The sequence below is a fragment of the Pseudopodoces humilis genome, chromosome 8 (genome assembly GCF_049639895.1).
Source record: "Pseudopodoces humilis isolate 2021_Gansu_Grassland_sample_001 chromosome 8, ASM4963989v1, whole genome shotgun sequence".
In the NCBI taxonomy this organism is placed as follows: domain Eukaryota; kingdom Metazoa; phylum Chordata; class Aves; order Passeriformes; family Paridae; genus Pseudopodoces; species Pseudopodoces humilis.
In genome coordinates, this window is record NC_142207.1 from 19408687 (window position 1) to 19426190 (window position 17504).

The following is a 17504-nucleotide window of genomic DNA, read 5'->3' on the forward strand; positions in this document are numbered from 1 at the left end:
ACAACTTTAATGGTTTTAAATCCTCAATGTCAAATAAGTCTCGTAACTGCAATTGTTGCTAACATCATTTCCCAAATACATTCTGGCTTTTGATAATGTTATAGCAACTGTTTTTAGGGGCTAATTGGTACCTTTAAGCTGTGTTTGGTTTTATCTGTGATAGTTAGCTGCTGTCTTCAAGAGAACCGCATCATTTTTGAAGAGTCCATTCATCAGAAAATGAACTTTGAATCTGTATTTAGAAAGTGTTTTCAAAGCAGTGTGCTGCAGAGGCGGATGAGGAACTAAAAAAATTGCTTTGTTTGAGTAGCCTTTTTTCCTGGGCAGACTTTTCATTTTGTACTCTTTTAAGGGCTCCCAACTTACCTAAAACTCATATTTTGTTTCACTGTTAAATTTCTGTTGAATAGAAATTATCTGTTGTACTACAGGAAGGCTGGTGAAGGAAATGAGAACTTGGGACTATGTAGAAGATGAAATAATGTTTTGACATGGAGCAAAAGCAGAGAATATAGGGAAGGAATGCTTCATCTTTTACTGTCTTGCTTGGGCCTCTTTGGCCACCTTTTCTCTTTTTCCATTAAGAACCTTTGAGGGCTTAAATCTTGAGAATCTTAGACATTACTGGGTTGCTGTTTTAGCTGGAATACCAAATATTTTTCCACCAGATTTATGGATGGTGGAAAATACATAGTAGTAGTGGTTGATTCTGTGGGTTGCCTTAAATAATGACTGCTCTCTTTGTGAAATTTTGCCAATTCATGACAGCCTTTATTATGTCTCTTGGCTTTTGGGACTTCCTGTGGAAGAACAGTAAACTGTATTTGGTGATGTTACTTTTCAGAAGCATTGGTCAATATGACTTTTGATTCTGGTATTGGCTTCTATGGCTTTTGAAAGTGGTACAATTACACGTGCTCTTCATATTAACAGAATATTGAGTCCCCTTTTTAATTAAATAACTTCTTTCATCTCAGATTTGGTTGGGTTTGATTAAATCAGCTTATCAGTCACTTTTTAGAAAAGCTATTGTAAAACAAAGTTATTTTTTTTAAGAACTTTGTCTCTCTGATGTTTCTGATGGCTTTATCTACTTAGAAAATTCATCCATTCAAAACCAAGTAATATTTAAAACCTTACTAGGCTACGCTCTAGAAACACTAATTTGTATGGTAGCCTGTCTACAATGAAATTTTAAATGTATTTTCTCACACACTTTTTTAGTAAGTTGCTTTTTTTTGCCATTTTCTTTCCTTAAATTCAGAATATTCTCAAGAGGAAAGTTGTCCTGGTTTTTAATTTTAGCAGTACTGGTTGTTTCTCTCAATGCACTGAAAGCTGTATTAGAAGAAAGATATGGGAAATTATTAATTTAATAAAGATAAGGTCATTTATTATTTATAACTAGAAAAGATTATGTGAAGTGGCTGCAAAATTGATGTTAACCTTTGTGGTATTCCCAGTTATGCTGACATTGCTTACAGGACTAGGACCTCATGAGGCTTTCGGTGATGACATGGCAAGGGAAGGCCTGGAGCAGCTTTTTGCATGTAACTGGCAGTAGTGGTGCCTGTACAACTGTACCTGTCACTCTGGTGTTAATCACACTAGTAATATCTTTCAGGTACAAATTTATTTGACTGGAAAGACATAATATCAAATTTTGCTTTTGTGGTGATGAGCAAAGGTTAAGTTTTTTTTAAACCTCAAAGTAATTAAAAAAAATTAAAAAAAAAAAAATCCTCAAAAATGGAAGAGTCCAAAATATATTATCCAGAACATTCTTTTTTAAGTTTACATCTACTGAAGTCTTAATCTTCTATGACGTTTCTCTTTTCCTACCTAGATATTAATGGATCATCAGAATTTATCAGAGCATGTGCTTTGCATGGTTTTATATTTGATTGAGCTGGGGTTGGAAAATTCTCCTGAACAAGAATCAGATGAGGAGGTAAGAATAAATACCATCATTTTCTTCAGAATACCATGTACAAAATACAGTTTTTTAATGCTTCAGTATTCTTTAAAATTAGATTTTGCCATAGTAGTTAGAATAAAACATCTTTATTAACTTAGATAGGGAACAACTAATAAAAACATACTGTTGTGAGAAAGAGTATGGTATCTTGTTATTGTGTTCAGCAATTTCTTTATATGTAGTCTGACAACACAGATTGATCAGATCTTTACTACTCTGTGAATAAGTACTAGAAATTGTGAAAAAAAAATTAAATTGAGTCTAAAAAGCTCTACATTTTCAACTGAAACCCTTATCACTGGGCATTTTATTGCTGCAGATCTGTATCTTGTAAAATATGTGAATTAGTCAGAATTCTACTTTTAATGATATTTGAAGAGCCATTATTTTTGTGATTCCAGATTCTCTTCTCTTTTTATATCATCACTTTATACTATTGTTTTTTAACTGATTAGCACTGCTTTTTGACAAAGAATTTGCCACATTTTTTTCCAGAGACTGATTTCTGTATAGTTCTGGTCTTTTCTATTAATCTTAGACTGTCCAGCTTTGGATTACTCCCTGGAGTTCCTTTTACTTCCGCTAGCTAGCAACTAGCTGGCTGTATTTTATTATATTCATATAAAATACTTAGACCTATGTATTTATCTGTGTTTACCTGTGGTCCTCACAGGCCTCACATCACTTACAAATTTTTTAAGAGGTATATTAGCTTTGTTGAGCTACATAATGTTCAACATACTGTTCATATCTCAAGGAGTTATTATGGCCTCTGTAATACAGTTACAAAAGCAGAAAAAATTATTTTAATACTTAAGAGAAAGTATACCACAGTTTTCTTAATTGTTTTAGGAATCTGTAGGTGGACAGGAGCGTTGCCATGATAGTTGGTTTCCAGGTAGTAACTTGGTTTCTAACATGCGTCACTTCATTAACTATGTCCGAGTAAGAGTACCAGAAACTGCACCTGAGGTGAAGAGAGAACCACCTGCAAGTACAAGTTCTGATGGTTTAGCTTCATCACAAGTAAGTAGATACAAGCACTAGATTATCTAGGTTAGTTTAAGTTGTTGCCTGTGTTTGCATTTTTGTTAGTGTTTTTATGAATTCCTTAGGATATTTTTTTCCTTCGGTTGTTTTTCCTGTATGTACTGATAGCAGAAATAGAAGTTAATTCAAATTATGCCTCCTTCCAAATGATGTGTTTAATGACTTTTTTTGTCCTCAATCTACCAGAGTTCAAGGCGGAAGAGCCTCCAGAGAGAGGTAGATCTGTGTGCAGTTTGTTCTCCTAAGCGATTAACTAGCAATGTGCTTTAATTGTGCTCACCTTAACATTCAGTGGAATCTTCTAATTTTCCTGAATTTCCTTTTAATTTGTATTGCCAGGGCTCATGCTTTTTTCATGTTCTTGATGGTAATCTTAGGTGGTAGAATTTTAAGCAATGAAATGCCTTTACATTTTTAATATGTATTTGGAAATAAAAGCTTCCTATCAAATATAAAATGCTGTTGGTAGCTTACTGCTTGAGCTTTGTGTTTAGGCCTGTTTGATCTTGCCAAGATACTACTAACATTTAATAATGTAGAATAGTCCTAGCTTTCTTGAGTCAAGGTAATTGAAAGTGTTTTTGAAATGATTAATAGCAATTTGTTGTTGTTGTTGTTGTTGTGAAAACAAAGGAATATGTAAATGGTGGGATCCTGAAAGATTTGTAGCCAGTAGATGATAGAATCTGTGTCAGTGTTGGTTTTGTATCTATCGTATACAGCACTTCAGATTACTGTGTGCCAGATGTAGTGAAATACAGTGGATATTTCTTTTGCATGTTCGTGTCAGAAAAATAGACAAAATCTAAAGTAGGGAGATGTCGTAAAATCTAAAGTAGGATAGATTAAAACATAAAGAAGGTAGGTGAGGTGATGGTCAGAATCTTATTTTTATATTTGACATCTCTTAATTGCCCAGCCTTCTGAGGAGGAGAGCATAAGATGTTAGAGTGCTGAATTTCATGTTCAAAACCTTGAGGAAATGTCTGCGGACTCAGTATATGTATCCTTGATTTGGTACTGCAAGCAAGAGTAGTACAAGATAGATCTAAATGGGCTCTGTCATTAGTGTAACTGCACTCATGCTCACATGCCCTGGATAGCAAGTTCTGCGGGCTAACAGGAGTATGCGGCTTCTGGGTCTTACCTAATTAGTCCAGATAAAATGCTCAATTCCCGTGGGGATGTGTGGGGTCACCTGTATTCACCTGTGTGTCATCATGAGTTACATTGTGCAACAGTGCTCAGTAGACTTGAATAAAGGCATTTAAATCACATAAAGATACTGAAATTATTACTATTCTGGAAAAACTAAGGAAATATTTAGATAATAGAATTGTAAGTTAGACTAGTGTAAAACCAGTTGTTAGCTGCTTTGGTATGGATATTTGCCTTTAGTACTTGGCTTTTTATGTAGTTACATATAACAGACCTGTACAAAAATACAATATGCAAGTTTAGTATTTTGCTATCCTAATTTTCAATACATTTTGGGAGTGAAGAATCTTTAAGTTTCCGTTTATTTTTCTTCCTAGCGTCAAATATTTTCCATAGTTTTAGAAATGTGTGCTGTTTATACTTATATTTTTGAAAATTAATCATAATTTTTTCCCAAGAACTCAGGGACAGCTCAAGTGTTCAGTTTGGTCGCAGAACGTAGAAAGAAATTTCAGGAGATCATCAATCGGAACACCAGCGAGGCAAATCAGGTGGTTCGGCCCAAAACGTCGATGAAGTGGTCAGCACCTGGTGCAACTCCACAGTTAACCACAGCCATTCTAGAAGTCAAAGAAAGCATACTGTCTTTGCTAATTAAATTGCATCACAAACTCTCAGGAAAACAAAACTCTTACTATCCCCCATGGCTGGATGATGTGGATGTTTTAATCCACCCAGAAATTCCAAGATACTCTCATGGAGATGGAATGACGGCAGTAGAAAGAATTTTACTGAAAGCTGCTGTGCAGAGCAGATTGAATAAACGTATAATTGAGGAGATCTGCAGGAAGGTGACACCTCCGGTACCGCCAAAAAAGATTAGTTCTGCAGAGAAGAAAACTTTGGATAAAGAAGAAAGGTAACATTAATAACAAGATAAAGGGGCAGTAGGACAGTGTATGTTGTGCATCAATTGATTTATCTTTAGGATTTTGTATGAATTACATATTAAAAGAGTAAGTCATAATCTTGCAGTTCTCTTTATCTGATTTGAATATACATTATTTACATGGGTACTGAGGAAGAATTTGTACCTTGCTCTTTTAGATCTTTAAATTAGAAAGTTTTAATAATAATTTCATGTGATATACATGCTCACCCTTTATGTTGTAGAATTAAGGTTGTGTTAGTTTTTGTGGCTTAACCTGAAGGGAAGTTAGAATTTTTATTTGTATTGTCTTTTCATTCACAGGCACACATCACACCATAATTGTTTTGGGGTTTTGTTTACAATATATGGGTTTAGTAATTCTACCTTTTTCTTTTTTTTTTTTTTGCTTGCCTGACCCATTCAATTTTAAAAGTACTTAAATTTTTTTTTGTAATTCTTGTCAAAAAAAAAAAAAAAGAACTTTGTATTTTCTTACTATGTGGTGTGAAAACTCACATGGCAGATATCTGTTTAGGGCTGAATTTTTATTTTATTTTTTTTAAAGTTTGGACAGTTTTGAATTTGATTTTAATAATGGATCTTGAAAGTCCCCAGATTATTAGCAGTGTTGAAACTGAATGCAGAGGCCCTGCTTCTCTTGGCTTTCAGCGAATGTTGTATTGGCGTGAGAGTCCTATGGAAGAGGAATTGGTTAGGGGATGGCAACTAGAGCTGACAAAGAGGTGGAAGCTAGAAATGACAGGGGTAGTGTTGAAACTGGGATGGAAGGAGGAACCCTGTGGTCAGTGTACCAGTGGAAAAAAGAGAAGATGCCAGGGCAGGTGATCAGTTGATAATGGGAAGACTCAAACTGGCAAGCTGGGATGTTACAAAGTTATATGGGGAGCTGGGTTGTCAGGACAAAAATACTCAGAGAAGAGTAGCAAATTAAAAGACCCAGATTTTAGTGAAAATCTCAGTGGGGAAGAATGGGGTCTTGAGAGTTGGTAGGAGAAGAAGAATGTGGAATAGGAATGCAAATGTCTGGAGGGTATGAGAGATACTGATGTTTGGGGGACGTCATAGACTCAGCTGCAAAGAAGAGGTGACTGGAGTGGGAAGAGACTGACACTTGGCTGCTGCAAAAGGCTGGAACATGGGGTTTGAAGGGAGTGGACAGTGAGAAAGTGAGTAGAAAGTGGGGAATTCAGGTCAAAGTACTTACCACAGTAGTTGAAGTAGAGAGCACAGGCTGGAATGGACAAGAAGACAATTGAGTACGTTCATGCAGTATTTTTGAAGGGTTTATGTTACCAGAATATGTAGTTACGGTTCTAGAAATTTGAGTAGAAAAGTGTAGTCGTCTGACTCAGTTGGTTTCTGGATTACTTTTATTTTTCTGCTATTTTTATTTGTTTGAAAATAAATTTTTCATTGTAATCTCTGTTTCGTCCAAGGCCTACACTGGAAAATTAGATATAAGAATATGGAAAATAGATTTAATATATTTGTATGTTACATACTTTACAAAGTAAAATTATTTTTGTCTTGGTAGTGTTTATTTAATTGTTTAGTTTTCAACATTAATTGTAATAGTTCATTTAATGAGAGAAATAGTCAAGGTTTAGCATGTAAAATTGCTAATCAGAAAAAGAGTGAATAGCTGCTTTAGATAAAACACAGCTATATCTTGGGCACATAATCGTTAATGTGGTACTCAGTAGTGCTAGATTTATTTACAGGAGAAGCAGGGACATGGATGAAACAAGTAGATTTTCATATAGTAAAGGGTAAGGTCATTCCTTTCCCTCTATAAAAGGATGTGATATTTTCAAGGGTCTGTGGGAGGCATGCTAAGTTTTTAGTTAAGTTTGGGGGTTAAAGCAACGGTAAAAATAAATGTTTCCCATTTTTTGTTGTTCTGAGTGATTACTGTCTTCTTCTCAAACTTATAATGGTATTGGTGGACCCATGATGTTTTTTGAAGGACAATGTTGTAACTGAAATGACTAAACCCACGGAGTGACAATGTTCATAAAGCCAGGCTGCAATTATTACTGTTTTGATTGTTTAAATTTTCCCCTCAATTCCAGTTTTGTATCAGTGAAGACTGAGCAGGCTGAGAACGTTAAGCAATCACCTTTTTTAGCTTACTTCAACATATAATGGCATCACTCAGGCAATGGATTGTTGCCATAGAAACTGAAGTACAGAACTAGAAGCAAGCTTGAGCTGCTTGCAGTATTTTTTCAGTTGCAGTGTCATATTCCCATGGGCCATCATGGAAAATTACTGAGCTGTACTGAATCTGTCAGAGTTTGTTTATGTCTTCTTATTAAATGCATCTATTTACAGTCATTCTGCTTTTAGTCAAGGTGTTTATTGAGAAATTTCCAGGGAGAAATAAATAAAATCAAGTCTAATGAATGTTCTGGTCTGATCCTCAGAATAATGTATCTTAGTGATGTTGTAAATAGAAGTTATTTTGAGAAATGGTGACTGTACATTGTAGATAAATGTGCAGAGGTATTTGGGTCTTTCAGATGCCTTTAAGAAAACAAGTTAGAAGCTTTGACTTATAAGCAAGTCACTTCAGGATGACAGGTTATACTGTGTGAGCTGATTTGGGCCCGTGCATGCCAGTTCCTGTGCCAGGACACTGATAATCAGACAGTGCTTGAGACTAAAGAGGACTCACCCGTCATGGTATCAGATGCCAAGTGATGTTTTTAAAGCCCATATTAGTTATCTGAATCATCTCTGAGCAGTGGAAAAAGTGCACAGTAAACTGATGCACAGAATTTGTAGCTCTGATAAAGCTTCTGTAGCTGCACTGGGGAGGTGCTGTGTAAACCCCTCAGCTGAGGGCATTTTCTGTGTGGTGAGCAGTTGTGGTGTAGGGCTTTTGTTTGGTTCTCCCACTTCTACTCTCCCATTTCCTCTATTTGTAAACTCATGTCAGAGTAAAGAAAATGAGTGTCTGTAGTCTTTATTTTTTTACATCCCATCAGTATTCCTCTACCCACTGCAGTATATATTTATACAGGTAGTTTTATAGCTGGTCATACAGCCTTGTACAGGTCACTGATACAGTTTAAATAGGATAGATAAGAGTAAGTCTCTGATGTTTTTCCTTTATAAATCCAGAGCTGTGATTAACAATGAGGAAAAGTTAGTGAAGTCAGCTTGGCTTCAGGGAGATAAGGGCTTTTAATCTGAATGCAATCTCAAGGTTCTTTAAATCCCAGTATAAAAGCTGTTGGTGACCAGTATCTTGGGTGGAAGTGGGGGAGAAGGAACCACTGTGAGGAGACTTAGCTAGAAAATAAATTATTCATAATTGTTTCTCTATTCATAATTGTTTCTCATGTCATCATGATATCAAAAGGGAGTGAGGTAGGCTTTTATTATTGTTAATACTATTAATTATTGCATTATTGCAAATGTTGGTTTTTCACAGAAGTACTCATTTTTGTACAAATAACATTGCTCTCTTGTTTGTTCCCCATGTGTAACAGATAAAAAAGGTTCAAGACTAAGGTCTTGGGTTCCTTTTCTTGTGATGGTATGACCTAATCTGTTAAAAGATCCTCTGGTGAACACCCTTAACGGATGTTTTAAGACAGGATTTTCTGTTTTTTCAGATTCAAACAACACAAGTAATGCAAATTTCTTTAAAAAAGTCTGCTTTAGAAAAGCAAAAGATTCCTTTTTTAGGCTTGGAAATTATTCCTTTATATCAACCTTAATTTGGAATGATACTGTTTCAGGTGGTAATTGTAATCAGCTTGACATTTAAAAGGTTTTTCTTCGCTCTATTGTGTATGCTTATTTTTTCTTCTTCCCCCTTCTTTCACACAGACGACAGAAGGCTAGAGAAAGGCAACAGAAGCTGTTGGCCGAATTTGCCTCGAGGCAGAAAAGCTTCATGGAAACTGCCATGGATGTTGGTAAGTTTTTGTGTGGTTGGCTGCTTGCTTTTATGTCTTCCACATTAGTATTAAGGTTTCTACTCAGTTTAAAAAACAAAGACACACACAAAAAAGCCCCAACCATCAACTACTCTAACCAAACAGGAAACTTTCCCCTCAGATTCTACTTTTGTGTCTACTTGTTAACTTTATACTTCTTAGGGAGTTTAACTTTGATTATATGACAGATATTACTGAATACATAATTGCTAAAGAATAGATTAAATCTGTAGGACATAAATTTATTCCTAGTTTTTGTTAACATACAGTACATTAAATGATCAATATGTGATATGTTTTAAAGTATTTACGTTTAATATAAAATGTCCCCAAATTAGTTTGTCTTTTTAAATGTAAAAATACAATTATTTTTCTTTAATCTGTAGTAATAAAATTTAAGATTATTTCTTCATATAGCCTCAAAGTTCAATAAGGTGAACATTTTGCCTTTTAAATGTGTTTATGGATCTAAGGAAAACATAATTTTTAGATCACCTTAGTTTCTATAAGTGATAACATTGTATTCTGTTTCAAATACTGGCTTTACAGCACAATCAAGTCTTGTTTTTCTTGAGGATGAGTTCTTTCAGATTCTCCTGTGTAGAAGTGCATAATGCTGGTTAGTTTGTGTTCAGCTGAGGAGTTGAAAATATTTTTGTCGTTTGGGTCACTTCACAGAAAATTAGCACTTCTGAAAAAGCAGGAATCTTCCCCCGCCTTCCATCAAGCATCATCTGCTGTGAAGTTTTGATTTGAGTTTAAGCATTGGTTAGAAATATTTTGACAACTGTATTTGCTGGAAAAGTCTGTCTTTTGAAATTTTTCAATTCCCTTCAGTTCATAGGTTGATGAGAAGATTTATTCATTTATACTTATTAAGCTTTTGACTGCCTTAGCAATCTTGGATGGGGCTGTGAGTGACCTGGTCTAGTGGAAGATGTCCCTGCCCACAGCAGGCAAGGAAGGCTGGAACTTGAAGATCTTTAATATCCTGTCCAATACCCAGACTGACTAAAACTCTATGAAATTAATCACTCTATATATGATGTTATGTTTGGAGGGTGTGCAATACTCTAATTTTCATCTGTGAACTTTGTATCCTAAGTCAGCCTCATTAAATGCCAGCTATTTGTTTCTCATCTATTCATTGAAGTCATTGAAGTAAGGAAGAAGGGAAGAAGAACCTTGCAGTTCTCCTTATTAAAAATTAAGTCTTTATATGGTTATGGCTAATTGGAAGTAATTGGGAAACTTTGACTCCTCAGTCACTTGTATTTTGAATTCTACATATCACAGCTTTGAAATTGATGAGATTTATATATGAAATCAGATGTGTGTATATCTATAGATAGATAGATAGATAGATATGGATATACATGTACCTGTCAATAGCTATATAGCTAGATTTGCATATATATATATTAATGTGCATAGATACTTCCATGCATAAGTTTTATAAGCTATGTTTTAAGATATCTGGTTTGATTTGTGAATGAATCATGGTAGCTAAATCAATAAATTACACAGCATTTATTTTTGTGAAGGACTGTGAACACTTAGCTTTTAGTTAATTAATATTAAATTCTCAGGTAGGCAGACCTGCGTCTTTGTGTTTATGATTGTGCATTAAAAATTTCTTGGGCATGCAAGATTTAAATCACTTGCTTCTTGGTATTTAAAGAATTAGTAACTTCAGATGCCTCAATATAAAATGTAGTGTTTGTTGTCAGATATACCAGATCATGTACATCCCTGGATAGAATCAACTTATTGAACAACATTTTCAACAATTTAATAGAATTCCAGGCATTGTGTTAACTAATAATTACTTTGAATTTTCACTAACTGTTTTCAGTGTCTTCTGTGTTGTCATTCCATTTTCTGACTTTGTTATGAAAATACGCTGATGTAGTACTATTGTCCATATGTTCAGTACTATGATCTGACTGGCATTAAAATAGTTCTCAGAAAGTAACATCATATACCATTATAGTGCATGGAGTTTGTTTCAAAATTTAGCTTCATTTTTGCCAGGAATATTTTCTTCAGGTTTTAGAATCTAAGTGGTTTGATTAGCTGTGAATGCAGTCTCTATATGATACAGAAAATTACTGAAAATGTTGCAAAAAACTATTTTGCAAAAAACTAAAATACAAGATACAGTAAGAATTTTGAAACTGGTCTTTCTGGAGTTATTCAGTTTAAAGCTACTCTTACGTAATTCATAAGTTTACCCTGAATCCTAGCATATCAGTGCTGAAATAGCTGTTTGAAAATAAAAAAAAAACCTTTCATACCAAAATCTGTAGGAATTCATTCCCCTCTCACACAAACTCTGTTACCAATTAGTTTTCTTATAGATTGAAGCACAGCAGTATATTTATTTATTGATTTTGTTCACTTCTTGTAACAGCAATAATACTGTCAAAAATGCAGCGATGGTGAAGTATCAGCTCCTTTGTTTTGTCGATGTTTCAGTTGGTGTCATTTCGGCAAATTTATATATCATCATCTTTTAAAACTTCAGCTATGAAAAGTAGATGTGATGCATTGCTAAAATGTGAGAACTGTTGTCATTGGTTTGGGGCATAGCATTTAAAAACTTCATAATACCTTTCTATTGACAGTATAGAAGATTGGAAATAATCTGAAAATAAATGTGTCTAGGAGGAGATAGGAATCATGGAAAAAAGCCAAAGCTTAAAGGTTATTTTATTATAACCCATATAATTTTTAGTTTCTAAAGTGTTTAATAAAGTGCACAGAGGCACTGTTAATCCCCTGAGGTATTCCTCTTTGGTTGTTGGGATGCTGCCATTGCATTGAACATGGCTTAAAAGGAAGTTACCTAATTACATGTTAATTATTCAATATTAAAAGTGTCTCATTCTACTAGTAGAATTTATTTATTTGACTTGACATACACAAATTCATCTGAGATTCTTAAAATAAAGGTTGGCATTTTCTTTCGCATAGTTACTGTAGAAAAAAAATCCAATTATGTAGCACTTTCCATTTGTGCCCCCTGTTACTTTCTATTTATATTCTGTGACATCTGCAGAACTGCACTGCCATTCAAGCTTGCCTGGAAGTAATTAGGTGAAATTTAGAAACAGTTATGTTAATGAACTAGGATAGAACAGCATCATCCACTGTGCTGTCTTTAGCTGTTTGACTGCAGGATAAACAAAAAAAGGAGAAAAATAAACCAAGAAAAGTGTTCTAAGAACAGCAAATAGAGCTCTTGAGATGTCTGAGGGACTGTCTAGAGAGTCAAAAGTGTGGTGTTGGTTTCAGCTCCAGAGGCCTTCCTGCTCCTGGTTACAGCTCCTCTGAGCTCTTTGAGAGCACTGCCTCAGGGTGAGGCCATGGTTTATCTTGTGATGTGTAACTCTGTGCAAGACATTTTTGAAACTTCATAACCTTCAGAAGGGACTTGATAAGAACAAAACAAAACCACTGAAGTCTAGGTTCATAGTAGCCTTTAACAAATTACAGTTGTATTTGTAAAGACCTATGAATTTTATAAAAACAAAGTATGATCCGTCCCAGGCCAGCTGCTGAACTACTTATCATATCGAAAATTGGTAATTTGGTTAAGTTGTTAATTACAAATGCTAAGATATCTTTCATTCCTTCGATTTTTTCATGTTTTCATGTCTCTGAAGTGGCCAGTGTGATTTTTAAACTTTTTTAATGCATCCTGATCAGTATGTAAATGATCTTTTATGTCTTTCTGACAATGTGTGTTTTAGCAGGATGTCATTTTGTCCTTCATGAAACATTCCTTAGTTAGATTTAAAAAGAAGCGCAGAGTTTTAATGCAAGGTGACATATATTTCCTAACACTCAATCTTCTGAACCCAGATAGAAAAATAAATTAGGTACTGATCTCTTGAGAATATATATGCTGGGTCAGGGCAAAGAATATTAGCATACTAATGGTTGCTTTGATACCAAGGGGCCACTTTGACACAATGTGTACAGCAGGACAAATGTTGACTACAGTCAGTGGAGATTGTGAACTATATTTTCTGTGTTTACAAAGCCCTTTTGGTTTCAGGGTTTGCTGGGTAGAGGAAATAATAGAATGCATCCTTAGCTCTGGACAGTAGAAATGAAATTAAATTCAGGTAGCAATGCATTCTGCAGTCCATCAGTATGCTAGCTTTTAGCAGATAGATCAGTAATTTCTTAGGAGGTAGGAAGTGCTAGGTTTTTGTAACTTTGTGTCTCTACTTCTATGGGTACAAATCTATATCATCTATACTATAGATACTATACTAAAAACTAAAGCAAAATAATTAACTTTTTTAAAACTCTTGGGAATTACAGGGTTTGGCTGTTCCCTGAATTTTTGTCACTGTTTAAATTTGTCTATCCTCCTTCAGTGTTTTAAGGTTCATATTTATTCAGATTTGTGAAATAATTCCTAAGGACAAAGAAAAGAACCCACTGTGAGGGGATGAGGTGTACTACAACATAAGACAAATCTCATGGCAGAAACCTGGTGAACTGATAGCAGTACCATGGGACTTACCTTGTATTTTTCATTGGCTCCTTCTTCACACACTGACATCATTACAAAGGACAAATCTATGAAATCAAATAGGTTAAATCTTTGGAGCTAGTTTAAGTGAACAACTGAGGTTTATCAGTGTCAATTCAAAAAGAAGTGAGGGGTTTTGTTTGGTTACAGTTTTTCTGGTATTCTTACTTATTTGAGATTTTAATTTCTTTCCAATATCCCGTTCTTTTACTAGTTCAGGTGCAAATTATTTTATTAGGAAGTCTTCCTTGGTGCTAGCTAGTAGCTTACTTTCCTTGAAAGTTTATTTGCCAGAGTAGCCTGGCTACACCTACATCTAAGTAGTTGTGAAGGAAGCATGCACTTAATCATTGAGTTCTAATATTAAATTAGCCTGATTTTTATGTGCCTGTTCCTCATAGGCAATAAAAGTATAAATTGCATATACTGAACTAATTTTAAACACCTTTTAAATCCTAAGTTCTGGGGTTTTTTTCCCTTCTGGTTAAAAATATGCAGTTTAGGATGAATGAGTGTTATTTTGTAAATTAAATATTGACAGATTTTGATGACTTCCATTAAATTGCTCAAAATCAGATCGATACATTGTATTTTCTTTCTACACTTCTGAAAAATGTAGCATATTTTGGTTGCATATTTTCTATTATATTGATAATATTTTAGAAAAAGAGGGAAAAGGAAGCTGAAACTCTAGTCCTTGTCATTTCTTGCATTTGATCCATAGGTGTACATGATCATGCATTATATAATTATGAGGTGATGTTAAATATCGAAAGTGTTTACTTCCCTCCCTACCATTTGTTTCTAAGTTCCATGGATGTTTTAGACATTTGCAGTTGATGCATTGTGCTTCTTATTTCATTGTACATCTGGCTGCCACTAGATGGTGACAGACATGTGTACAATATTAACAACTGCACGTCAGTGAAGATCAAGGTTCATTTTTATATAACCCTCAATAATTGACTACGAAATCAGTACTTACTAGAACATTTTTTTGATTCAGCCCTGTGAGCAATAGCATTGCATGGAACTTTTTATAGCGAAGAAGTATTCTGCCTGGCACCCAACAGGCCTCTCCTTATGGCAGCAGCCTCCTGTGCCAAACTTGTAGTAGACTTTCAGAAGACAGAAGTTCTCCTAAAAGCAATTCTGCATGCAGACTGTTGCTGTACTCAAGGTTTTTGGATTCTCTATCCAGTACCTCAGCCTACTTAATCAGAGGGAAAAGGGGTATGGTTGAAGGTAGGGAGGAAGTGTTTTCCTTTAGAAAAATTATGTTCTAGGAAAGACACAAAGAACCCACATATTCTAGATTAAGAGGCTGGCTTTATGTGTTCCTGAGCAGCCAGGAGTGGATCATTTAGTCCTAAGATGCTTTTCATTCAAGCCAATAAAGAATTCTTTCTTTGACTGTAACATAGCATAAAGTGGATTGCCCTGAAATCAACACCACCAACTGTCATGTGATTGAAGCTACCTCAAATGCAGTGGCTTTGATACTTCAGAGCTGCACGTTAATAAGGCCCAGTTCCTAGAAGTAGCTCCTAGGAAGTAGCAATGTGGACCATTAAAAAAACAGTCATTTTTCCTTCAAGTCGTTTCAGTCAGCTGTGAGCAAATCTGGTTTTACTAGAGTGTCATATTGTTGCTCTCAATCTCTCTATGTTCCAAGTTTTCAGTATAGTATCTAATGAAATAGAAGTTAGTTCTCTGTTTTATAGAAGTTTTAAATAAATCAAGTTTAATACAAAACTCAAATGAAACATTTAATTCCACAGGGAGTAATTTCCACACTATGGAAAACCATATACTTCATTTTGTATGGGTCTTTCTTGGAAGTAGAAAGGTTAATTTCAAACAACTGACAATGTTTTAGATGTAGATAAACTAGAGAAATTATTTTGTAGTTTTTTCATCACTACCTCAATGCAGATGGATTGGACCTCCTTGGATGGAAATCCTCAATTGAATTTCTTTGCTTCTGTTTAATATCAAATTTCTTATTTGTCTTTAGAATCACCAGATGCTGATGTTGCCATGGAGGTAGCTACATCCGAACAGCATGTTTCTGAGGCAATATATGACTGTGTTATTTGTGGACAAAGTGGCCCTTCTACTGAAGACAGACCTACAGGGCTAGTTGTACTGTTACAAGCGTCCTCAGGTATGAATGTGTGGCTTGTAGAAAAAGCAGTGTTTCTGCAGCTTTTAGCATGTGTGCATAAACCCTTTTGTGTCTCATGAAGTCTGGAAGCACAGGGTTTCCCATTTTTTTTGTGGATGTTCCTCTATGAGACACATAAGGAACTTCTTAAAAGTTTGGGGAAAGAACAAACAGTTTAATTCCCTCCTGCTTTCTATTAGCTTTTGCAAATGCATCAGTGCATTATAGACCTGCAGGAAAATCAGTACTGGAAGGAAAAGAAAATGAAACAGCCATCAATGTGTCTGCATACATAGATACGAGTGTTAGTGGATATAGGTGATAGAGGTGTTTGTATATATATATATATATATATGTATATTATATCTATGCATATAATGTAGTAGTGCAAAAGAGCAACTTTCAGTATTTAGATTCTTCAGTAAGTTTTTACTTTTTAACATCAACAAAGGGCTTTATAGTTACAAATCAAAAATGCCTGATTGTTTTCTTAATTGTTCAGCCTGTTGTTACCCATTGCATGTGTATTGCTGCTTTTTTTCACGCAGTGTTGGGGCAATGCCGCAACAGCACTGAGCCAAAGAGACTCCCAACTACTGAAGAGGAGCAGATCTACCCCTGGGATACCTGTGCGGCGCTGCACGACGTGAGGCTGACAACCCTACAGCGATACTTCAAAGATGTAAGGATTTCATGTGAACAAGGCCACCACTTAAGAAAAATTTGTATGTGAGAAGATAAATGAAATTAGGACATAGAGTTCTCCTAGTTTCATTTCTACATTTAGAGAATGCTTTTTCATGTTGCAGTCATTCTGAAGTGTTTACATTTCATGGGGTTCTTATTTATAAATAGCTTCTGGTTTTCCCCAGTCATATTTGTGGCGATAGGCATCTAGTATATCTACAGGCTACACAGTCATTGAACATCCACGCAGACACGCCCTAAAAGAAGGTATTTCACAACCCAGTGTGACCACACAATTGAAATTTGGGTTCATTGTCTAAGCAAACTCCAGTTCTCCTGTAGCCAAAGTATTTTGGAAGCACAAAGTAAGTGGAAAGAGTTGCTTGAATCTGTAACAGATTTCTGAGCCACTACAGAGAAAGGGGAGTATGAGTGGATGGAAAGGAGAAAATTCATAATTGTTTTGATACAGTCCTAAAAATGGGTCAATCTTTTCAGAAAACATCTTATTCTTAGGAAGATATCATGCATTTCCTTGCTGGAAAGTGAAACTCAAAAAGACCTAAACAAAAAATTGTTTTCTAACAAGCAATTTTTTTAGCTGAGAATAAGCTAAATAAAGAATAAAATGGACAAGCTTTTCTTCTTTTGACATTGATGATACTGGTTTAGTGTTTCAGATAGTTAATTAATATCTTTTTCCTGATGAAGTAATAAAAAGCTTTCAAGTAGTGCTGAAGTGGAGCTTTATTTTTACATGTTCACATACTACAAGTGGAAGGAGTTCCAATCAAAATGTTACCAAAAACTTGATCTTATTGAAGTGTGTATTTCCCTTTCTGTGCAGTAACACTACCAGCAGATTAGTCTAACATGCACCATAACGGAATGAGCAAATGCATCCTACTTTCAAAAATTCCAGTCCTGTTTCAAACATCAGTTGAGTTAGCTATTTTTCCTTTCACATTTTCAGGTCAATACTGTGCTAAAAAAAATGTCTCTGCATGAAAGAA

The 17504-nt window shown here is 35.0% G+C and overlaps 1 protein-coding gene across 6 annotated transcripts in view; it reads left to right on the top strand.

Annotated features, from left to right (window-relative positions):
• Positions 1-17504, top strand: part of UBR3 (ubiquitin protein ligase E3 component n-recognin 3) — a 103561-nt gene that overhangs the window by 43361 nt on the left and 42696 nt on the right. For 3 of the 6 annotated variants that reach the window (XM_088059171.1, XM_088059172.1, XM_088059176.1), the window contains 7 exons: positions 1847-1951; positions 2831-3004; positions 3215-3244; positions 4645-5105; positions 8979-9067; positions 15655-15804; positions 16353-16486. In XM_088059171.1, the coding sequence (XP_087915297.1) occupies positions 1847-1951; positions 2831-3004; positions 3215-3244; positions 4645-5105; positions 8979-9067; positions 15655-15804; positions 16353-16486 (1143 nt within the window). The remainder of the gene's footprint in view (positions 1-1846; positions 1952-2830; positions 3005-3214; positions 3245-4644; positions 5106-8978; positions 9068-15654; positions 15805-16352; positions 16487-17504) is intronic. The other 3 variants (XM_088059173.1, XM_088059174.1, XM_088059175.1) reach the window with 2 other exon arrangements.